The sequence below is a fragment of the Megascapheus bottae genome, chromosome 16 (genome assembly GCF_031878675.1).
Source record: "Megascapheus bottae isolate mThoBot1 chromosome 16, mThoBot2.hap1, whole genome shotgun sequence".
Lineage (NCBI taxonomy): Eukaryota > Metazoa > Chordata > Mammalia > Rodentia > Geomyidae > Megascapheus > Megascapheus bottae.
This window is the reverse complement of record NC_143524.1, coordinates 22,452,652-22,478,279: the sequence shown is the minus strand read 5'-3', so window position 1 is coordinate 22,478,279 and position 25,628 is coordinate 22,452,652. Positions and strand designations below refer to the sequence as shown.

Genomic DNA, 25,628 nt, shown 5'->3' with positions numbered 1-25,628 from the left:
ACCACTGGAAAGGGGGTTTGTTTTGTTCTTTGCTAAAATTTGGCTGCCTTGGCTCATAATACATCATTTTCTGAAAGGTGTCAATTGGAGTTTATCTGTGGTGCCACTTAGTCTCAGGTTCATATCATATGCTAGGTTCCACCCCGCTTGTCTTTCTAATTGGTAAAAATCAAGACAAGTATCACTTTTAATAGATTTCATCCAACATAAGTAAGTACTTGAGAGAAGGAGAGAAAAGAGGGAAGAGATTCGTGCTGTTATGGTTATGGGTTGTGCTAACTTGACTGGATTAAGGGATGCCCAGATATCTGGCAAACATGATTTCTGGGTATGTCCATAAGAATGTGCTCAGTAGAGACTGGCATTCAACACAGTGAACTGAGGGGGGAAGGCACCGTCCAATCCAAAAACGACCCTATGAACACAGCAGAAAAAGAGAGCTGGGCCATCCATCTTCTTCCCACCAACCTGACAACTCTGAATTCTTGTGATGTGCATTTTTATTGAGTAAATAAGTCAATTATTTACCTAGCCCAAGGTAAATGGTATGCTAATAGTCATATAAACTGTATAGCTTAGGAAATCATAACAAGATAAATGTCTATGCATCTCCAAACAGTCATTCTTTTTCCTAAATGCTTTTTATCTATGTTGGGTTGACTCTGTGGTGTAGCACCCACGCACATGGAAAGCCAACTGTATAACAGAGATAGAGATATACAGATATGGAGAGGTTTATTTCAGGAATTTGTCCACACAATTATAGATGCATGGGAAGTCCAAAGTGTGATGGAGGAGGCAGGCATGGTGGAGATTCAGGGAGGAATTGCAGTTCGAGCCCAAATGCTGGCAGAAACAGAAAATGTGCAGACAAAGGTCTCAAGAAGTTTGCTGACAAAGATCAGACATTCGGTAAAGGATGATGGAAAAATAGTTGATGCAGCCCCTGATAGGAGTGACCCAGGGGCCAGAGTGATTCAGAAGGGACAGGGGACAAGCAAGAGCCAAGTGAACCAAGGCCTGTAGAACAGTCTCTGCAAGATCCCAGCACTTCAGAGCTGGAAAGGGCTTCGGTCTTGTCACTCATCTCATCCGTTCTTCTTCTCCTCACTCTACCTGGCAGACCATTATGATGAAATGAAGAGGAAAGGCTACTCAGCTACTTCACAATACAATCACAAACCTGTCTCAGCAGTGACTTGCCAATCACTGAGTATTTAGTGGACATCAGAATTTATTTTTCATGAAACGGAAAACTAAGCCAGCCACTAGTGGCTCACCTGTAATCCTAGTTACTTAGGAGGCTGAGATCTGAGGATCATGGTTCAAAGCTAGTGCAAGAAGGAAAGTCTATAAAACTCATCTTTAATTCACCAGCAAAAAAAGCCAGAAATATAGCCAGGTGTGGTGACTCACAGCTGTAATCCTAGGTACTCAGGAGGCTGGCATCTGAGGATCGAGGTTCAAAGTCAGCCCAAATACTAATGTCCATGAGACTCTTATCTCCAATTAACCACTAGAAAACTGGAAGTGGTGCTGTGGCTCAAGGGGTAGAATGGTGGCTTTGAGCTGAAGAGCTCAGGGACAACACCCAGGCCCTGGGGTAGGGCAGTGGCCTTGAGCTGAAGAACTCAGGGGCAGCACCCAGGCCCAGAGTTCAAGCCCCACAATCAACCAAAAAAAAGCCAGAAGTGGAACTGTGGTTCAAGTGGTAGAGGATAAAGAATAGCACCTAAGCCCTAAGATCAAACTTCAGGACTGTCACAGAAAAGAAAGAAAAAAGCTAAAAAAAAGAAAAATAGCACTCAGGTGAGTCATCCATAGTAACATAGACACCAAGACATAGGTGGTCTGAAATCTGATTAAGGCAAATTCAGAAAACTGTGTTCTGCACACCAGGTATCTTTCTAAGAAGGGCTCTGCAAATCTCTCTGAGGCAAGTGTCTTGGTCCCTGGCATTCCACCTGTGGGTACTTACAAGGAGAGCAGAAATGCCCTAACCTGTAGGAAGGCAGCCCAGATAGGAGGTGATTCTGTCTGCATCTGAGACACAGAACCACATGGCATCTCAAAGAGGGGAACGAGAGGAAGACCAGGTCCTTGGAAAAGTGTGTCAAGAACACCACACATGCTAACAGGTGTATGTGCACACAGGCATACTCGTGAAAATGCTCCCAAACAGACGGCATGGGTTCCTGTAGCTCTGTAAAGGAGAAAGGGCCACTCCACCATCACCTGCTAGAGACAAGCTGTTCCACTCCCTCCCCTCCACTACCCCCTCCCATACTGAGCCCTGGAACCAGTGTGTGATCACACACAATGAAACCCAGCATCATTTCAACAGCCAAATTGCCATGCAAAGAAAAGCCTTCCCAGGACAACAGATTTCTCTGAAGAGAACAAAAGGGTGGACAGGTGGTTTCTCCATCAAAAAGCGTCACCCACAACTTCCCCTCCAGATTCCACGCTGCCTGATCAGGCCTGGAGAAGAAAAGACATGCTGGCTTAAAACAGACACTGATTTGGAAATGCAAATTTTGACTTGCTGGCAGATTTTGATTCAATAAATAAAGGAAGTTTCTTGGAAGAAGGTCCATGATGTGGATGAGGGTAAGGATGATAAATGCTGCTTATTAAACCTAATAATAATGATAGCTGCAACTACGATTCCCCCTACTATCTGCCAGGACTGTACTTCCCCTAACTCTAGCTTCCCACAGCTTTCTAGCTCATATTGCCATTGAACAGGGGAAGTGAGCTCCCAAAGGTTCATTCACTTCTTGAAGGACAGCTAGTTAGTAAGTAGAGTAGCTAGGGTTTAATTTGTTCTACCTGATTTTGAATCCAGTGCCCCTATTTAATGTATATGAGACAGACAGATAGACAGACAGACAGACAGACAGACAGACACAGAGAGAGATGGTATGACAGAGAAATGGTATAACGCAAAGTGTAAAGTATTCTAAACAATTCTTCAAGAAGCAAGAAGAACTCCAGGACCCAGACTGAATTCCAATTCCCTCCTCTCTTTTTCCACCATCAGGTCCACAGAACTGGGGCAGGGTGAGTGTCCACAGCAACCCTGAGCTAAAAGGGAAAAGGCTAGAGGACTGGACTTACTGAACTACCCGGCTTCCTGGCGCTTTCTGTAGCCCCCTTCCTGATACCCACCCATTACCATCTCTGCATCCCCACCAATGCTTCCATCACTTAGAATCAAATCCAGAGTCCTTCTCTTGTCTGAAGAGGCTCTGCCTGATCTGGCTTGGAATCTTTCCTCTTGTTTTTTGATTCCAAATGCTCCATTCACAGCCCCTCCCCACACTCCTGCTGCCCAAGCACACTCAGACTCTTTCCTCGCTGTTCCCTCCACCTGGATGCCCCTTCCTCAGCAGTTACGCTTGATGCTGGAGCTTTTCCTGCAGGGGAGAACAGATGTGATGGTAGGCCACCTGCAACCAACCACACAGATGAAGGTGACGTTTCAAGAATGCCGGAGCTATAAGGAGGAAAGAGTCTTAGAGGAGTAGAACTCTTGATAGAAAAATCTCCAAAGAGAGTTTCTAGGCCTCGGAAAGGAGTGACATGAGACTTGGAGAGTGGGCTGGTTGCATCAGCAGGTGGCTGCCACTCCTTGTAGGCTCAGTGCTCCCAGCATCAGCTGGCCAACACTTCTTTATATGATGCGCAGGCATTCCTGCAAATCTTTGCACAAAAATCCCATAGGGGTGATGTCTAATTACTGACACAACTAGACGAGGAAATGGAGGCCCAGAGAGGTCAAAGTTAAGGTCATTACCTTATTTGTCCTGAGTCCCCAAGCAGCCTGCTCCAGAATTTACCTAGCAAAACTATCCGATTCCTTCCTCACAATTCAAAAGTTTCCAACTCACTACAAATGCAAAAAAAAAAAAAAAAAAAAAAAACCCTTTTCATCTCTATGCTTACTTTTCCATAAAAGATGGAAAACAGAGAATCAGGAAGTAAAGTACAGAGTATCTCTAACTTTTGACCATTTGTTCTATTTTATTATTTTATTTTACTTTTTTTGCTTTTATGGTGGCATGAAAGCAATATGCAATCCAATAGAAACCATGTATTAAATTCTGAATTTGGTCTTCTTGACATGCAGGGTGATCCTGTCTTCAGAGCTGAACAGTGGCAGTGAGTGAGCTTCCTATTCAAGAGAGAAAATAACTAGTGCTTTCCACTGTACTAAGATTAGACGGTAACTCAGTCATGAGAAACAGAGAAGTCACATTCTGAATGATCAAATTAGGAGTTTTATTAGAAAGCCAGACTCCAACAGGCAGACTCCTGTCACAAAGACCTACAGCCCCTTGAATACATTTAACACTGTTAGAAAACTGAGCCATGACAGTAATAAAGCAAAGAAAGACCAGAAAAACAATTCCAACAAACCAGATCAACCTTGAAGGAGAGCTGAAGTGGATCCGTGGTGACCAGAGGAGAGACAGGAAACGGGAGACATAGAAGACATGAGGCATGGTATAATGGCTCCTGGCTGATCCAGGCCTAAACAGTATCAGGGTCAGGGGACAGGGCCACAGGATACACAAGAGTCTCCCAAATTCAAACCATAAGACTGATAGGTGCAGTGATCAATCATCCAAGACCCTCTAGGAATTCAGACACACCTGGGAAAGATGGGACTTCCCCCTCCTCCAACATGACGATAAAGTGTCTCCAGTTAAACCCACTTCCCTTATCTACCAGATGGCCACAATGGTGCCAGGTAGACCCCGCCTCCCCATTTCACTACCTCACTAAACAAGTATGTCAGCTAGGCTAGTGGTATTAAATGTATTTTCTCCTTTAAATATTCCAGCCCATGATGGGATAACTGAATATGATCCTACTGTAAACTGAGGAACATCTGTGTATTGCTTGCTGTTTCACATAGGAACTGTTCTTCTGACAGTGGTTCCTTAAAGTGTTGCATTCTTGTACCTCTGCCTTTATGTTTCTAGGCATTTGAGAACACAGTCATAGGCACAGGGGGAGGAGGTGTGATTGAGAATCACATCACAGGGAGAATCTGATGACAATCATCAGATACACTGACTTCAAGGTCCTCAGTGCAGTTGTCATCACATAACTGCCATTGGCCCATCACCATTACCTATCCCCAGAATGAACTCTCCATAGTCACTATCTCCGTTTCTCAAAAGTTGCCAACATGAGGCTGGTCTATGAAACCAAGCAAAAACCTGGGCCACACACTGGCATTCTAGCTGCAAGGGAAGCTAGGAAAACAACATCCCTGGCATGCTTCCCCCTTCCATGTGTGTGTCAGCAGAGAGTGGCATCCAGAAGACAGAGAAATGTGTTCATTCATTGAAAGCCAAAAAGAATGAGTAATATTCACAACACAAATAATCAATCCATGATTGGACTCATTGCCCTTCACCCTTGTGCCTCATCTTACCAAATCTACACTGAGTTGAGTGTTAGAAATTACTTACAATTGGGCTGGGAGTGTGGCCTAGTGGTAGTGTGCTTGTCTGGCATGCATGAAATCCTGGGTTCAATTCACCAGAACCACATACACAGAAAAAGCCAGAAGCCCCAGGAAAGAAGAAGAAGAGGAAGGAGGAGGAGGAGGAGGAGGAGGAGGAGGAGGAGGAGGAGGAGGAGGAGGAGGAGGAAAGAAATTACTCACAATCACATTTCCCCTTGTCCCAAAATCCCTCCACAGAACATCCCACCAGTAAATCCTACCCGAGCCCATGTTCCATTCCTTATTCTTCTACTCCACAGACACAGTGTGTCACAGCTGCTTGAAATCCTGTTAGCTGTGACACACTGTGTCTGTGGAGTAGACTAAGCAACTAATCTTCAAGAAATGCCCTTGGATTAACTGATACCACCAGCTCCTAACAATCCAATACCTTTAGAAGAATGTACACGCTCCCTCACACTTCACATAACCTAAAGAGTAGGTGATATCATATTCAGTTAACAAAAGAGATGTTCAGACTTAATACACTTCCTAATGAACTAGACTTGGAAAATGAGGAAAGTTTAGATATGGTTTCCTGGTTTCTTAACTGAGTTCTCTTTGCTTTCCTGTGATCCTTAGCTACCCCTCTGCAGTTCAACAACAATCCCAGTGGGTCACCAGAAAAGGGAACTAGGGGACCCAAGAGAAACGCCCCCAAGAGGCAGGAGGCAGGAGGCAGGAGGCAGGAGAGGCCCAGGAGAGCAGGGAGATGTCTGGGAAAGCAGCTTTATTTCCTTGGCTGTCACTCGAAGTTTTCAAATGGATGCTAATCGTAAAACATTTGTATTTATCATGATGACTGAAGATAATTGCTTCCCTTTTGCTTCAACCACTGCCAAAAGAAAAAAAAAAACAGGGAATATCCAAAGACTATAGAAGAAATATAGCAGCTAAGGTAGGGGTAGGGAAAGGCCTCACTGCAAAACCAGTGTGAACCTCTGTAGCCACTACAGTGAGGAAAGCCCGCTGTCTCCGAGCCCCATGATTAAAGCAGCTGCAAATTAGTTTCAGCAAAGGTCTTTCCACTCAAATTGAAAGGCGCCGTGTAATGGAATTTCATAGCCGCTGCTTTGGAAATGACTTCATACCTCACTTTGTTCATAGTCGCTGCTTTGGAAATGACTTCATACCTCACTTTGTTCAGAGCCAAGAGGGGACCACATGACAGGAATCCTAAGAGGCTCCAGCTCTGGTGGGGTGGTGAGCCATTCTCTCAGTTGGATATCTTGACACTTCCCGGGCTGCTCCCTTCATCTCTTCCCACAGAGTCCTGCCATTTGGGTAGCATCTTCTCTTCCCCCTTCCATTACCCCTCAGTCCAGGCTATTTACCTGAAAACAGTGCCTTGGGCTATAGTTGCTCATTGGTGTTGCCATCTAGGAATGAATTACTCAGGTGCATGCGTTTTCAATAAAAGGCTGTCTGAAAGGCTATAGATTTCTGGGTTCTCGACAGATTTTTCAAGAGGGATGAGGACGCCCACACCACATGGCTTTCACTGACCACCTGAGCTTCCTAACACCACTCTGAGAGATGGTGGAAATCACATTTCTGATTTGTTAGCAGCTTGATGAAGAATCAAACAGGTTGTATGTCAGCATGATCAACTAGCATTTAAGACAGGTTCAAACGATTCATTTGTTCATGGGAGGGAAAAAAAATCCATTAGCACCCAACTTTATGCTGGCCGCATGCTGGCATTGGGTACAACATGAAACAAGACTGTCAGTTGTGGGACCGGTAGTTTAGTAGAGTTCTTGCCTAGGATGCACAAAGACCTGGGCTCTATTCCTCAGTACCACATATACATAGAAAAAGCCAGAAATGGTGCCGTGGCTCAAATGGTAAAGCGCTAGCCTTGAGAAAGTCCAAGGACAGTGCTCAGGCCCTGAGTTCAAGGCTCAGGACTAGCAAAAAAAAAAAAAAGATTGTCAGTTGTGCTTTCATGGTGTTTGCAGTGAAACTGTGGAGGTAGGCAGCAGTCAGATAAGGCAAGGAATGTAAAATCCTAATTCTAACTTTGCCACATAGGAGGTCCTAAGAGTGTCCAGGTTTCCACAACTATCTCTAACGATGTGACCTTTGAGCCAGGAACTAAGAGTACCAAAGAGAGAAGGGATGGCAGTGGAGGCAGAGAGATCACAATGGGCTCTGGAAGACCAGCACCACGGAGAGCTCAGGGAGCTAGGAGGCAGCAAGAGTTGGTCCCTGCAGGACGACCAGAACAGGAACTTTGTCTCTATGGTACTGCACATAGCATGCTGTGGAAAAGCTGAATGGGGATGAGGGTGGAGAGGTGTAAAATACCTTCGGTGACAAAAAAGGAGGTCAAAGTGGAGATCTGGGGCCAGAAACTCTGTCCAGAGAAAACAGAAGTTGAAAGACTTGTCCTCTAAGTAATCTGACTCATCCAGAATCACAGGACGGATGACCCAGTCAAGTTGGAAATTCCAGAAGCCAGTTTCTTCCCCACAACAACCTTCTTCTCCTACAATATTGCTATCATGGAAGTTTTTAAGGTCTGATGTTGAGTGTGGAGCAGTGGGTTGGTAGATCAGGTAACAGATGTCTTTGCCTCTTTGGTAAATGAGCCAGAGACACCGTTAATGTACTGACCCATCCAGTGGACTCTGCCCCTGCTTCCTCTAGCTACATACTGCCTGCCTTTGAGACAAGCATAGGGGAAAGCAAAGCCTCCAGATGCTACCTATGTGCTGTGTGCTAGTGATACTAAAGAGAACTAGTCTTCTGTCTAAATCTTTGCAGGAACAGGACTTATCTTTCACTGACATCACACTGTATTCATTTTCTTAAGTAATTTGACATTCACCAATTATTTAGTACCTAAGTTTATGTTATTAGTTTTTAAACTGCTATCAAAAGTGTGTGTGTGTGTGTGTGTGTGTGTGTGTGTGTGTGTGTGTGTGTGTGTGTGCTGGCACTGGGGCTTGAATTCAGGGCCTTGCATTCTCACTTGGCTATTTGGCTCTGCCACTTAAGCCATAGCTCTACATTCAGCTTTTTGCTGACTAACTAGAGATAAAACTCCCCCATCCCCCCCACAAAAAAGCTCTATTGCTTAGGCTGGCTTCCTGCTGTGATCCTTAGATCTCAGCCTCCTGAGTAGCTAGAATTACAGGCAAGAGCCACCAGCACGTGGATTCAATATTTTCTGTGTAAAGCCATCCTATTGTAATCATGATCCTGTCCACCTAAAATGCTGCCCTTTCTGACTGTCCAATAGACCAGAGGGACTCACATGCCTTCCAGTAAGGGGAAGGGTCAAATTTCAGGTTCTTCTATGTCCTTGGTTTGTCCTTGGATCAGATCTTGTTATAGGTGCCACATACATGCCATTTCCTTATTCTCCCAGGAATATCTCTAGAGTACATTTCCAGTCACTTTTCCCAATTTACGGGACTTCTTCCAGCAGAATGTGGCCTTAGTGCCACTTTCCGTGACTGTGAATCCCTCCTCCCCCCAAAAAAATCCAAGCATGAACACCTGCAGAATTCTCCTTGCTCTCTTCCACCTTCCAGATGAATGGAGAAGATTCCATTGACCAGAGTAGTGGTTCTTGTGCAGGGACAATCCTGCCCCCTTTTTCCAGAAACAACAATGACTGGAGATTTTTTTGGTTGTCCCAACTGGGAAAATATGCCAGTGGCATCTACTGGTAGAGGCCAAGGGTGTAATCAAACATTTTACAATGCATACAAAAGCCTTCCTCCCCAAAATCGCTCAGTCCCCAAAATGTTGACAGTGCTGCTAGTAAGAAATTTCACCTAAAGGGAGCACAGCTATAAGTGGGGATTTGAACAAGAAGCTAAACTTCTACCACATGGTCATTGAGATCTGAGAGTCATTCATTACAGAGCTATCACCGTTTAACAAAGACAGGCTAATGAGCTTAGCTTTTCTCCAGAGGATCAGTATACCCCAGCAACAGAGCCAAAGTACTGTAAAGATTTCTGAAATAAAGAAATGAAGGGCAGTGGGTCCTCACCCTGTCAATGACAAGGCTCCTAGGACAATGATGCAGTGGTTAATTGTCTGGCTGTGGGTAATCCTTGCCTGCAATCTCAATTACACAGGAAGCAGTGCTAGGAAGATCAAGGTTAGAGAGAAGCCAAGCAGCAGCATGAGACCTAATTTGAAGAATAACTGAAAGCAGAAAAGGCTGATGGCATGGCTCAAGCTATGTGAGAGCACCTGCTTAGCAAGAATGAGACCCTGTACTGAAACCCCATACTGCACTCCACCTAAAAAGGAGTGTAACAGGTGCTCTACAGCTCATGCCCTCAGAATGACCAGCGATGGCACCTCTAGGGAGAATCTTTTAACAATTCATTCCAAAATCACAGCAGGCACCCAACACCTGCCTAGGAAAGACAGAAAATCAACCTAAGATGGATCCAGAACTGATCCCCATCATTTTCCCCTTTCCTCTCCTGTATGTGTGTGTGTGTGTGTGTGTGTGTGTGTGTCTGTGTGTGTGTGTCTGTGTAAGAGGGAGAGAGAGAGACAGACAGAGAGAGAGACAGACAGAGAGACAGAGAGGAAGAAGGAGGGAGGGAGGGAGAGAAGAGAGAGTAGTTGACAATGATCAGCAAGGTCCTTTTAGTGTATGATCTGGTCTTGCTGTGACTAATCAGATGATTGGTTGTGTATATCCTCTTTATAGTTGTTCATTATATCACCGTAACATAAAGTAATTTAATTTCAGTGGGATAATTAGGGTATCTCTAATCTAACTGATAGTCTGAATGAAATGAGGTTCTCCAAGGGAGATTTGTGTATCAGGAGACTGGTGACCTCCGGCCCCAATTTTCACACAATGTATTAATCTGACAGCCCAACTTCCCAGGCACACTGTATCCATATATTTCTCTGCCTGTGGGTTTCAGAACACATTTGCCAATGGGATTCCTTTATTTATAATGAGATTTCTTTGGTCTCAAGGAGATAGATCTTAATATTTTAACGAAGGCCTTAGAACTGACAGAATACCCAGATGTAAAATCAAGTCCCAAAACACCAAAGCCTGCATGAGAAAGTATGTCCAGGATCTTGAAGAAGCAGTTGAGCAGGAGAAATAAAGACAAAGGGCACTTTAAGATGCCAGTATACCTGGGACAGCTCAAGGCCATCCCAGCAAGAACACCATTTCTCAATAAGAACCATGGTGATGTCACCTGGATCCTACAATGCCTGTGGAAGGGTTATAAGAAGAAACTTCTTCAGTCTAGGATGAGGGGTAGGAAAGAAGAGGCCTGAAAAGAGGTAGAGGAGACTGGTTGGCTCGGGAGTGGCATTCTGAGCAAACACATGTAGATTATGCCTCAATTTCCTAAACATAACCCAACAGCAGACCCAGCTCACCTCAGTCCCCCCACTGACCCCAAAGCTCAATAGTAATCATTCTTTGTGCAAGTCATTTGAGAAAGGATATTGACTCATGGAAACCTGCCACTGAAAACTTTTCCTATTATTCATTCATTCATTCATTCATTCATACATTCACTATCCATATATACTAGGTGCTGTTCAGGCCCCAAACAGATAAAGTCTATCTAGGCTCCTTACATTCTTCTGCTGCTATTACCTGCTTTACAGGAAATCAGGACTAAAGCATTCACTACAGTTCCAACCTTGAGGAGTTCCTATCAGGATAACATGTCGTTATAAGACAAAACTTTACAAGACGCACAAGAAGGATGCATATGAACTCATCATTAAATGCTTCAAATAGTAGAGCTCCTGCCTAGCAATCATGAATTCAAAACCTAATACCACCAAAAAAAAACCCTTATGATTAAGTAACTAGAACTCTGAGTGAAGTTATAAAAAATATGCAATCACACATGAAGAAGCATAAGTAGCAATAAATAAAAACTTGGTTGGAACTTGGCCATATGTACTCACTTACACACTGTGTTGCTTTCCCATCAGACCAATTGTGGCCAAGTCCTGCAGCCTACTACATTAAAAACTATTGAATATCTCCCTGAAAAAGAGCTTGTGAACTAAAAAATGCTAGGACAAAAACAGGTGGCTTATTATTCTAAGTTCCTTCCGGTAAGGATAAGCCATGGGGAAATGAAGGGTTATCTCCACCTGAGGGGATGGCAGGGCTGGCTTCGTGAGAAAGGGAGATGACCCTTGGATAGCTTCACCAGAAAGCACTCGTGCAGTATAGACCTGGCACATACAAAGCAAGGTTCTGTCACCCACACATGTCAACTGGAGACATGTGTCCTACCATCCCTTCGCTTCTATGCACATGTCTGATTTTCAGAGAGCTATAAGGTTCAATTGCCTTGCACTGAAATACATTTCAAGATCTCCCAGGGCTCCCTGCTCACTGCCACAAACATGGATCAGCACTGCATTGTACGGGGAATCTACACTTACACTAATAACAGGCTACTAACCTTTCCAAAAAAACCAGATTATGGTGATATTTGGAGGGATGGAGAGAGAGCTAAAGAGCTTTCTGATTAGTAGTTCCATTTTTCCTTTCCTTGCATCTGAGTGGAGGCAGTTTCTTGACGCCAAATCTGTGCACAACATTAGCTCCCTTAGCTCCTGCACGAGCAGGCCATCCTCAAGCTCGGGCTCCTGGAGCCTGGCATCCAGTGCAGCACACTAGCATCCATCGAAGGGCCTGCTGGTCCTCCGGGGCTGCTTTCTTATTCTGTGCCAGTCATTCTAAGTATTACTTTACACATGATGGTAGAGCTGCAGAACTCAGGATCAGGTATTGTTCTTCTCTAGTGCTCTCTGGCTTTGATCAAGATGCATTCACTCATAAGCTGGATTTGAATCTTCTTTGTACAATTACTTAAGGATAATACAGAAAGAAAGAAAGAAAAGAAAGAAAGAAAGAAAGAAAGAAAGAAAGAAAGAAAGAAAGAAAGAAAGCTGGATTTGAATCTTCTTTGTACAATTACTTAAGGATAATACAGAAAGAAAGAAAGAAAGAAAGAAAGAAAGAAAGAAAGAAAGAAAGAAAGAAAGAAAGAAAGAGAAGAGAGAAGGAAGGAAGGAAGGAAGGAAGGAAGGAAGGAAGGAAGGAAAGAAGGAAGGGGAGGGGAGGGGAGGGGAGGGGAGGGAAAGGGAGGAAGATTTAGTGACTACTCCAGGAGGTGGGGAAGAGATTCAAATAGCTGACATGGAATTTTATAATTAGTCCATTTTTTTATTACTATCACAAAATAGCAGAGGCTGAATAACTGTGTGAGAAAAGCTCTGAAGGTTCAGGAGAATGGCACTAGGACATGTTCCCTACTCTGGTGAGGACTTCATGTAGAAGGCACCACGATGGCTGGAGCAAGTGTGATGTGTGGGAGGAAGAAATCATATCCCATATGAGAGGGATTTGAGCTCAGGGTTTACTCACAACTCCTTTTAATTGACAACTCCTTCCAACTCAGAACTTCATAAAAGCCACCTTTAATTTTCTTTGGAAAGTAGCATCCTCAAAAACCCAGTGACCTCCCCCTAAACCCTAGCTCTTAAAGGTCCCAGCACCTCCACACTACCACACTGGGAACCAAAATGCAAACCTTTGGAAGACAAACTCCTGCAAATGACTGCAATTGTAACATGGTCATCTTGATGAGGGAAAATGAGATGCCCCCAGCCAGGTAGATAGAGGTAAGTTACAGACAGGACACAAGACAGATAGCATGCAACAGATAATAGGAGATCCTTCATGTTGCTTCTTCCCAAAATGCTCTGGGTACTTCCCAAATGCTTCCAACATTTCAACAAACAACTATCCATCATATATCCTACATACTGAGAAAGCATTATATTTAACTATCATGCCTAATAAATACCATAAGAAATAGGTTTTAGAACTTCACTGAAAATCCTAAGGCTGAAACCAGGCCTCAGTGGCTCCTGCCTATAATCCTAGCTACTCAGAAGGCTGAGATCTAAGACTCAAAGTCAGTCCAGGCAAACAAATTCATGACCTTCTTTATCTCTAATTAACCAACAAAAAATTGACATTGAGGTGTAGTTCAAATGGTAGAATTGCCAGCCCTGAGTGAGTCAGTCAAGCAGATACCCTAGGCTCTGAATTCAAGCCCTAGTATCAACACACATTTTAAAAAAATCCTAAGACTGAAGTGACACAGTTATTGAGGAGAGCAAGTCTGAATCAGGACACTTCTGATATTATCCAGAAGTCCTCACCATATTCTCTACCTCCTCCCGAGCCTTCTCCCCAATCCCCTTTCTCTTCTCCTTCCTCTTTTTCCTTATCCTCTCCCTTTCCTCTAAACCTCCTCCCTCTTACAAATAAGCTTCCTGGTTCCTGTCCTCCAAGAGACCAACTTCCTACTGCTTGGTTCAATAAGATGGGAATTCTTTTCTACTTCTCTGACCTGACTAGTTATCCCAGCCTTCTACTGCAATTCGGTCCTCTCCTAAGGCTCTGACTTCCTTCTGGTATGATCCACATCCCTTGTTCCAGCCCTCTTTTATCTATAGGGTTTCTCTAAGAGCTCTAGAGTCCTGTTATTTACGAGACAGGGACTGTTGGTGATAAGGACCCTCTGGTGGGAGTGCGGCTCTAGGAAGCTCAAGTATGAGAGCATGCTAAAAGCTTAACCAACATCTAAGGAAATTTGCTTTAATGACTGTGTGAGAACAAACTAGTTACTGCTTCAGATGACATACAATATAGACATATAATACCAAAGGATATTCAAAAAAAGGTTCATTTTCCTTAGAAGTGTCCAGACTTCCCTTGTCAATATTACTTGTACTCTTTGTTGATTTAGCAGACTTTTTGTGGGTTTTTTTTCTGTTTGTTTTTGGTATTCCTCGAGGCCCGTGATGAACTATTCTTTAACAAAAAATAGTTTTCAGTCTCCAAAGGATGGAAGTGAAATATAGTTTACAAAACAAACTGATAACATTAAGTTACTGATATCAACAGCCCCATTTTAATTCTGTCAGATTTGATTATCAAGGCTAAAATGGACAATCCTAACTTTTTTCCTTTCCTTTTCTTTTTTTCTTTCTTTCTTTCTTCCGTTCTTTTTTGCCTTTTCCTTTTCCTTTTTTTTTTTTTTTGTCAGTTGTGGGTCTTAAATCAGAGCCTTAGGTGCTGTCACTGATCCTCTTTATGTTCAAGGCTAACACTTATCCACTTAAGCCATAGCACCACTTCTGGTTTTTGTGTGGTTAACTGGAGATAAGAGTCTCACAAGGACTTTTCTGCCCAGGCTGGCTTCAAACCATGACCCTCACATCTCAGCCTCCTGAGTAACGAGGATTGGAGGTATGAGCCACCAGTGCTGAGCTTCTGACTTTTCTTTTTTAAGGATTACAAAAGGTCCCAGTGACTATGTGGATCTTATCAAGTGCCATGCTGACTGACTTCCCATGCTCTCACTCCTTGCAAAAACCCTCAGAGGTGGAACCCCACGTGACGGCTGCCTCCCAGCTCCAAATGAGGCAACTGAGTCTCAGGAATCTTAGGCAGGCACGGTGGCTCACGCCTGTAATCCTAGCTATTCGGGTAGCTGAGATCTGAGGATCAAGGTTCAAAGCCAGCCCAGGCACAAAAGGACCTGAGATTATTATCTCCAATTAACTTCTAGAAAATGGGAAGTGGGGCTTGGTTCAGGGTAGGGCGGTAGCCTTGAGTTGAAGAGCTCAGGGACAACTCCCAGGCTGAGTTCAAGCCCTATGCCCCCCCCAAAAAAAATAATAGTCTTGTCCTCCCCTCCCTGAGATAGCTGGAGAAGGCAGGTGTCACCTGACAGTTTATCCACTGGGCTGTACTCTTAACAGCTCACCACCTGTCTCCCCTCACTGGCCAGTCCCTAGTTCTCGCCTGGCACGTGTCTCTTCCACAGTTTGGCCCTGAATACACTTCAGGATAACTTCCTCCGTTGTGATAAGCAGGGCCCACGATCTCTGACAGCTGTTCCCCACTCTTCATCATCATCTGAAACAATCAGTAAGCATTAGAGAGTACTTTTCCCTTTACAAAGGTGATAATTAGATAACAAGCTGAGATTAAAGTAATTACAGTTAGACAGCTGGCAAGGCAGCAGTCATGTTGAAATATTGTTGGTACTTCAGCATCTGGTTCTAATAACAGCATAGGCTAAAAGATTTTACATTAATTACAGAACATAATTTAATATAAACATATTTAATTACAATTGATGAGCGATAAACTGTTCAAGAATGACTTAACCCCTTCCGCATGTCAAACTGATGGGAACTTGGGGCACGTTTGTGGCCTGGTCTGCTGTCGTCCTCATCTTCTCCTTACGCCCTCCACAAATCCCCAGTCCCCTGGCAAAGCCCCTCCTTCCACCTCAGAGAAGAAATGTTCCAGGCAAAGATGTGGCTGGGCTTCCCAAGCATTGCCACATGCACAATTCATCCTTGGAAAGCAAGGAGAAAAGGAAACTCAGAGCATCCCAGGCTGTGATGCGGAATGTGCCCTGTGATCTGACCAGTTGCTCTCCTCCCATTGCTGGGTACCTGACAAAGAGAGGTGGCAACCTGGTCCCCTTCACTTCTTCTTCCTTAAGTCCTCACTCCTCTAAGGGGTGCTGGTTTTGCTTCTGCTAAGTCAGCTCTCTTCAAAAAGTAGCCTGGTGGTAGAGTGCTTGCCTAGTATGCATGAGGACCTGGGTTCAATTCCTCAGTACCACATACACAGAAAAAAGCCAGAAATGGTGCTATGGCTCAAGTGGCAGAGCTCCAGCCTTGAGAAAGCCCGAGGACAGTGCCCAGGCCCTGAGTTCAAGGCCCAGGACTGGCAAAAAATATCCTAATTAGAAAGTCCCTTCATGCGCCATTCAGGATTATTTTCACAATCTGATAGTCAATTGATACTACTAGAAGTTCTACCAAAGATAAGACAGTATTCTGGCAGAAATTCTCACATACAAGGCGTTAATCCCAGTGATGACATCAAAACTGGCAGAAGCAAACTGTAATAACTAGGTCTCCAAAGCCAGAGTTTCCACTGGTGTAAGGACTCCACTACCATTAACTGCACTTGGGCTTCATGATTAGAAGGCATTCAAAAGCCATAGGAGACGAGCACCATTTGGTCCTACGTGTATTGAGATGACTTAAGAGACAAACCAAAGAAAATCCAGAGCTGAGCCTTCCTAAGAAAACAATGTGTAGTCCTGAGTGAGCTGGAAATTTTCCTGTCAGATTTCCTGTTGTCAAATGATCAGAAATGGCACATCACATCAGACTGTTATTACTTTTTGCTGGATTTTAAAGCATAAAACACATATTGTCTTAAAACTCAAAATTAATGCTGAGGGAAAGAGAGTTGGTTGCTCATAAGCAAGCATTACTTGCTTCTAAAAGGATGAATGACAGGTGTTCAGGTGTGAATACACAGGACCCCACAACACACAAGAGAATGAGAGAATACTGCTTCATACATGCTCCCATTAAGAAAAAGAAGAATGTGTACAAGTCTTCACAGTGAATCATCTCTAAATCACTTTTTGTAGATTGAGCACTCATTTAGAAGTGAGAAACAGACATAGAAAGTAAGCAATATAGCATTTGTTATTTAATAGGAAGACATAAATTGTTAATATATGAAAACAATTTAAATTAAAAGCTTTACGAATCAAAGGAGATTAGGAAGAAAATGAAAAGCTAGCACACTCAATAGGAGAGATGATTACAAAGTCTATATAATAGGAATCTAGTATCCAGAATATTTAAAGAACTTTTTCAATTCCACAATGAAATAATGAAAACAATGTAAAAACTAATCCAATTTAAAAGGAGGTAAAGGACTTGACTTCCCCTTATCAGGGCTTAGGGCTGATAAGCACATGAAAAGGTGATTGCATTACCAATCATCACAAAGATGTTCATCAAAACAGAAATGTGATATCATGTCACATACAATAGACTGGCTACATTTAAAAAGATAAAAAGTGTTAAGAGTATGGATAAACTGGGGATGGGAAGCCTGGCTCAGTTGGTGGGATGCTAGCTAAGGAGTGAAGGTGGCAGATACCAAGTTCAAGTCCTGATCTTAGATCATAAAAAAAAAGTGAAAGAAAAGAGATACACATTGTGTTACAACTAAAAATGAGTGCTAAGGAAAAAAAAGACAGTGTATTGCTCATAAGCATTATATGCTTCTAAAGGGATGAATGACAGGTGTACAGGTGACCTGAATGTGATGATAAACAGCACAACATTATAAGAAAAAGTTTGATCGTTCCTCAAATTGTTACACGCAGAGTTTCCTTATTACTCAGAAATTCCATTCTAAATGCAAATCCAAAGAACCAGAAAAATGTTCACACAAAACTGGAACATAAAATGTTCATCGAAGGCTGGGACTGTGGCTTGGTGGTAGAGTGCTTGTCTAGCATGCATGAAGCCCTGGATTCGATTCCTCAGACCACAGAAGCAGAGAAAGCCAGAAGTGGTGCTATGGCTCAAGTGGAAGAGTGCCAGCCTTGAGCAAAAGAAGCTCAGGGAAAGTAGTGCCCAGGCCCTGAGTTCAAGCCCTAGGATTGGCCAAAAGAAATGTTCATCATGGTATTGTTCATAATCACCAAAAAAAAAATACAAACCATCCAAGTATCTTTCATCTGGTGAATAAATAAAATACTGCATATCTGCGCAGTGTGATGTTACTCTGTCCTATAAAGGAATGGAGTACTGGTACAGACTAAAACACAGTGAACCCTGATAGCAGTATGAATATGAACGATACGATTCCATTTACATGAAAAGTACCAAACAGACAAATGCCTAGGGACAGGAAGTATGTTAGTGATTGCCAGAGAATGGGAAGAGGAGGACTTGAGAGTGATCACTATCAGGTATGGCCTTCTTTTAGGTGGGATTGAAAACACTACGTATTTGATTGTTCTGATCGTTGTACAACATAAACCCATTTTTAAAAAACATTGAAGGTTTAAAGTATTGGATTTTATGTTATATAAATTTTACCTCCATTTTTAAAGCATTATCAATCTACATAACGGGGATTTAATCCCACTAGTGAACCCTGAGAGTCTATGTAAAGTAAGTGCCACAGAATTACATCTGAGAATGTTGGGATATGTATACCCCAACTCTTATCAGCCAGTAGCTGAAGGCTGCATCCTGGAGCACATTAATTCCTCAGCATTTCTGATCTGCCTGTAGCAAGATTGGGGTGGGGGTGGAGTGTTGAAGAGGTGGTCAGCATGTCACTGAAAGATCAAGCCATAAGGTTCAGTCAGGTTTATTGACAAACTGCTACTTTCTCAGAGAGAGATTCAATGAGAAACAGTAAAATACTTCACAGTGCTAGACACAGAGAAAAGTTCTTGAAAACTATGAGTTATTTATACAGAAAAACTCAGGAGGTTTAACAATTTGATTAAAATTGCACAGCTAATTCATGGAAGATTTGGGGTGTCGGAGCTCTCAGTGGGACCCCATCTTTCAGCCAGGCAATTAAGAGTAACCAAATCCACACTAACCAAGTTTGAAAGCACACCCAGCAGATAGCCACCGCATCACCACAGCATTCAGAAGACAGAATAAACATCTTTACATTTTTGTCTCTCTCTCCTCTCCTTTGTGGGACCTCTGTGAGGAGGAGCAGCTGTTTCTTCAAAAAAGAAAAAAAAAAAGCCTTGCGGGTTGATGCTAATCTCTGCTCCAGTTATCCAGCATCTGAACACTGTGTGGTTTGTTGTGTAGGATGTTTATTTGATATTCAAAGCCTGTACATTTGCTGTCATCTACGTGCAAAAAATAATAATAATTAAATAAATAAAACAAGATGAGCAAACACTCTGAGACTTCAGGGAAACATGTACGTCACTTGTGTCTGGATCCATGTCTGTTCTCTGTTGGAAACTGCTAGTGTACCATCTCCTTAACAGAAGAGGTATGCCCACTAGGAAAATGAGGGGACCACTTACGAGGATATGCCATTCAAAGTCCCAGCCAAGGGCCTGGGAGAAGCTCAGAAAAAGCTCTGAGCTGCAGAGCCCAGGAGGCCTACCTGACCAGGTAATGGTTGATAATAGTGTCGAAGTAGCTGTAGTACACGGCGTTGTTCACATGGCCATACTGGTCATTGTCCTGCCATCTTGTCTGGATGGGCAAGAAATACCCATAGGCCTCATGATGCCGATGAAGAGACTCATCTCTTGGTTTCTTTGACGATGTAACCAAGGAACGGACCTGCCCAGGAAGCAGCCTTAAAACCGGGAAGGACATATTGACTGCCGCTTTGGAGGTACCTTCAAGAAGAAAAAGCAACCATGGGTCAGGATGCTTTGCAGAGAACTTATACAAGCTGTACATATGGTTTTGTCTGTGTGTATGTGTGTATGTGTGTATGTGTTGCTTTTGTTTTTTGCCAATCCTGGGGCTTGAACTCAGGGCCTGGGCACTGTCCTTGTGTCTTCACAAGGCTTGCACTCTATCACTTGAGCCACAGCTCCACTTCCACCTTTTTCTGTGTATGTGGTACAGAGGACTCGAACCCTGCATGACAGGCAAGCACTCTACCACTAGCCTATGCTCCCAGCCCCTGTGCATATGTTTTTAAAGCATTCTAACTTAAAAAAAAATATGCCTGGTACACACTGCCAGAAACTGGTGAAAGGTTCTGGCACTCAAACATTTGAGATACAATCCCTACTCATTTTGTTTTTTTTAATTTTTTCAACTCTGTTTTCCAGGTATCTTTCACTAACTCTCCCCTGGGCTAACTTTGAACCTTTATCTTTCTATCTCTACCTTTTGAATAGCTGAAGCTACAGGCATGCACTATCACACCATTACCAAAAGGAATGCAAGATATGTCTTAATAATCTTTTGTTCCACAAAGTAATCTCAGTGATATGAAACTGGATTACATTTATAAAATTTCTAAGTGTATACAAAATAGAGTTGAGAACACCAGTATAAGAAAAAAAATTGATCTAGGTGCTGGTGTCTCACCAGTTCAAACTCAAGGTGCAGAGTCAACCCAGGCAAGAGAGTCCATGAGGCTTTTATCTCCAGTTAACCACCAGAAAACCTGAAATGGTGCTGTGGCTTGAAGTGGTAGAGTGCTAGCCTGGAGCAAAAAAGCTCGAGGACAGTGCCCAGACCCTTCAAGCCTCATAATCAACAAAAAATAGAAAGTAAAAATAAATAATGCTTGCTAGAAAACATTATCAACAGAGCCTGCCAACTATAACTTTTTTATTAAAGAATTTATTAATGTTGATTTTTACATCATATTTTAAATGACAAGTTTATCAAACAAGTGTTCAAGAAGGGTATCTCTATTTACAATCACTGGGACTTAGTGTTTAGAACTTAATCAAAATTAGGCTAAGGGTTTGTATGTCATAGAAACATATTAATTTATGAAGTAAAACGTTATATCTATAGAGTAATAGGTTTTTATGACTATATAGTTATGTTTATATTTCCATTACCATGTCCCTAGCATTGGGTATGCAAATATTGAGTCATCGCTCTTGTACTCTTTGGATTTAATAGCCACATATTAAGGATACCATTCGCCTTTTTTTCCTTAGGTCTTGACTTGTCTCACTCAACATGATTCACTCTAGATTCATCCTGCAAATGCCATTATCTTATCTTGTCTGTTGGCTATGTAGAATTCCATTGTGTATATATACCACATTTTCTGTATCCATTCATCTGCAGTAGGGCATCTGGATTGTTTCCATCGCCTGGCTATTGTGAATAGTACAGAGATGAACATAGCTGAGCAGGTGTTCTTATCATATCTTGGGTTATGATGTGCAGGGTAGATGCCCAGAAGTGGTATGGCGGGATCGCAGGGAAGGTCTATTTTCAGTTCTTTAAGAAACCTCCACACTGCTTTCCAGAGTGGCTGAACTAATTTACAATCCCACCAGCAGTGTAGTAGGGTTCCTTTTTCTCCACAACCCCGCCAGCAACTGTCATTGTCTGAGTTCAAAATCTTGGCCATTCTTGTTGAGGTAAGGTGGTATCTTAGGGTTGTTGTTATCCAACTATAACTTTTTAAAAGTGCATTTTAACTATATCATAAACTATAAAAAAATCAAATATGCATATACAAAAGGAAGAAAATCCAACAACCCAATCACATTATCTTCTATTAACAAGCTCATATTCATTATTCTAGGGGTGTGACTGTGTGTGTGTGTGTGTGTGTGTGTGTAAGTGTGCTAGTAACTCAATACCTTTACTCTCACTTGGCTTTTTGCTGCTCACAACTATCACTTTTCCACTGGAAAAAATACCAGTTAGGGCTTTTTGCTGGTTAATTGGATATAAAATCTGAAAGTTCTGTTTGTCAGGGCTGTTTTCAAACTTTCATTCCTAGATCTCAGCTGCCCAAATAGCTAGGAATATAGCTAGGACTATATATATATATATATATATATATATATATATATATATATATATATATATGGAAATATATTTCAAATGGGATCCTACTCCTACTGTATGGGGCATTTTATCATCCATTACACTTAACAGATTATCAGTATATTTAAATATTTGACTACATCTTTTTTTTTGTTTTAATGCCAGTCCTGGTGCTTGAACTCAGGGCCTGAGAACTGTCCTTGGGCTTTTTTCTCAAGGCTAGTACTTTACCTAAAACTTGAGCCACAGCACCATTTCCGGCTTTTTCTGTGTATATGGCACATAGGAATTGAACCCAGGACTTCCTGCATGCTAGGCAAGCATTCTACCACTAGACTACGCTCCCAGCCCTTCTGCTACAGCTTTTATAACATTAAATTCCCTTTGTATTGATGCACCAAAAATTAGCAAATCCTCCATGGTGGCATATTTAGGATTTTAATTCCAATTCTGGTCACAAAATAGAAATGTTTCCAAATAAATATCCACAATTATTTTCTTAGGATAAATCCCTAGAAACAAAATTGCTAGATCAAAGGACAAATGAATTGTTAAGGCTTTTGATATAAATTAATGCCCTCCAGTAAGGCACTACCAACACATTCCCTCCCTAGCGATGTATGAGCAAGCCAATTTCCCTGTCAATTGTAAGATGCTTTGTCAATTTGACTGTGTTTTCTCATTTCCATACAAATTTAATGAAATGTGCTAAGTGGAAAAGACAGTGGCTGCTACTAGCGATGATGGAGTAACTAGAATCTCAACAACTCCTTTGTTGGAGAACAACTATAAATGTGCACAAGAAGATATAGAAGTGTGAGAGCTGTTGGAAGATATTAGGAAATAATCAAGGCAGGATTTATAGGCTGCAACTCTGGACTCTGGACGCTGGGTGATATATTTAAGAGAGTTTTGCATTTGCCACTGCTGTTCCTCTGCCAATCTGCCTTGTGGGGAATAAAGGCTGAAGAGAGAATAGCAAACATCTTGCCATACTGGAAGATGTAAAGGCCAATAGCACCCCAAAGAATGAGTTACATACAAGTGACTCTTGACAGGCTTGTGAAGAATTCTAAGCAGTTGTCACAAAGCTGAAAGTCCAATAAGAAAAGAAGAGTCTCCTTGTGATGAGGCTATAAACATTAGCCTTCAAGGAAGAAAAAAAAACTTCAGTAAAACCAGCAAGAAAGTAAAATGACAGCCCACAGAAGGGAAGGAAATATTCACACATCACATATATGTACCCAGAATATATAAAGAACTGCTACCAGCCAAAAACAATTTACCTTAAACAATCCAGTTACCTTAAAGAGGGTAAGGGGCAATAGTAAGACTATGTTTTCTCTCAGCTGCTATCCAGAAGGGCTGCTTCTTTAGAGTAAGGCAAGCCTGAAAGTGACTTTGAGCCTCACTTATCAAGGTTATATCCCATGCCACCTGTCAGCCAGCAGAAAACTAAGTTGTCTCTAAAGAGGCAGAACATCTCCACAACTTCTGCAACTTTCCATTCACAGAGGCTGGCACTCAACCCAAAACTCACAGGAAAGACATGCATACCAAAACCCTGAAAAGAATGATTTTAAATGCAATAGAAATACCCACGGTTTTCAATTTTAAAATAACTATGACTAACATGCATCACAGACATGGATATGGATATGAGCCATCCATTCCTGCTGCATGAAAAATTCAAAAACGGGAGTAAAAGATTAAAACCCTAATAGAAAAATGAAGAAAAGTCACAGCAGGCTTTAGCATGTTTATAAAACACGAAAAGATAGATAATTTTAGTCATAACAAAATACCACCATTTCTCAATTATCAGATTCTCAGATGCCATCTCTCAATTATCAGATTTGGCTCACATTACTAAGCTTTTGACTGAGCTATGAGGAAAGAGAAACTTGTTCATTTTTGTTAGGAATATTTCCATCTTTAAGGATGAAAAATGGGGCAATTTCTAACAAAACCACTGGGGGTTTTACCCTTTGATTTGACTTGACCTTGAAGATAGTTTCAACAATACAAAAATTCCTATAGACAAAGTACTTCACTGATATTAATGGAGAAATATTGGGAGAAAAATATCTTTAGGAAATGGCTGGATAGAACACAAAATGAATACTACACAACTATGAATAAACTAAAAAAGATACGATGTGAAGTAATATTCAGGACACATTTTTATCTCCTCTCCCAATAAATGTATATGTTTAAAAAAGAATAATATAATATGAATGTATTCACTATAACTATGTTTATAGAAAGACAGGAAAGAGATGGGATAAGAAAGTAAGGGTACATACCCTTACTTAAGGGTACCTTTTTCTGCATATTGTTTGGTTACTTGTGGTTTTGAAATCATGTTAAGTAATGATGATGATGATGATGATAATGATGATGATGATAAGTTAACAATTGGAAGAGAAGAAAATCTACAATGGAATTTTTCTTTTACCAGTTCTGGGGCTTGAACTTAGGGCCTGCGCACTGTCCTTAGACATTTTTTGCTCAAGGCTAGTGCTCTGCCACTTGAGCCACAGTGCCACTTCTGGCTTTTTCTGTGTATGTGGTTCCAGGTAATCGAACCAAGGGCTTCATGAATGCTAGGTGAGCATGCTACCACTAGGCCACACTCATACAATGGAATAGCAACAGAAACAAATGAACTTCATCATATTTCAAATAATATAATACCAAAGAGAAGATTAAGTATTTTGACCATAATTATCAGTCTAAGGACAGAAAAGATCTGTGAACAGATACAGAACACTAGCTGCCCTGCACAGTTTTGTAGAGATGCTTTTGTAGTCAGAAATTTTGACTCAGCTTTCTGTGAATCAAAGCCTGGGCAAATGAGCAAGTACAATGAAGACAGTGGGTGAGTCACAGGTCTCACAAATGCTTTGTAGGAAGGAAAAACACTAAAACAAGCCTTCTGATAGCAGCTTGATTTTGGAAGTACCAATACACGTGTTAGAAAGAACATATTTTAGAGAAATTCCCTGTTCCTGTTGAGCCTAAACACACAGAGTCATGCCAATGCCAGAATTTAAATTTCTTTACACAAGTGAATCAAGATTCTGATGACCGTTTCCAGTTTTAGGGGAGAGAAAGTAGATGTTCCTGAACCATACTGTTCTGCTAGAAGGCAAAGAAATGCCTCAAGAATGATGGGGGCATGGCAGAACTAGAACACTTGAACATCAGATTCAAAATAAGTTTTCAAGCAGCAATGGTTAGCTAATGAAAATCATAGCAGAAAAGACAAAAGAATGCTATTGTTGGGGCAGGAGCATGGCCTAGTGGTAGAATGCTTGCCTAACATGCATGAAGCCCTAGGTTCAATTCCTCGGTACCACATACACAGAAAAGGCTAGAAGTGGTGCTGTAGCTCAAGTGGTGGAGCACTAGCCTTGAGAAAGCTCAAGGACAGTGCTCAGGCCCTGAGTTCAAGCTCCAGGACTGACAAAAAAAGAATGCTATTGTTCAATGTGTAGGTAATTGGAGAACTACAATTCTATACCCCATTCTATACCTAATCAAACTACTCCTCATGGTGAAATTGACTAGCTATTTTTACATAATAACATTTTCTCTAGTATAACATGAACTAGTTAAGGATACCTAAAATTAAAATCATCTAATGCATAGGAATAAATCTCCAAGAAGTACACACTGAAAACTC

The 25,628-nt window shown here is 41.9% G+C and overlaps 1 protein-coding gene across 6 annotated transcripts in view; it reads right to left on the bottom strand.

Moving 5' to 3' along the window:
• Positions 1 to 25,628, bottom strand: part of LOC150053012 (uncharacterized) — a 132,533-nt gene that overhangs the window by 51,644 nt on the left and 55,261 nt on the right. For 4 of the 6 annotated variants that reach the window (XM_090348927.1, XM_090348928.1, XM_090348926.1 and 1 more), the window contains exon 2: positions 19,560 to 19,800. In XM_090348927.1, coding sequence (XP_090205053.1) covers positions 19,560 to 19,800 — 241 coding nt within the window. Of the gene's footprint in view, positions 1 to 14,314; positions 14,385 to 15,302; positions 15,495 to 19,559; positions 19,801 to 25,628 lie in introns of those variants that run through there. The other 2 variants (XR_016538142.1, XR_016538143.1) reach the window with 2 other exon arrangements.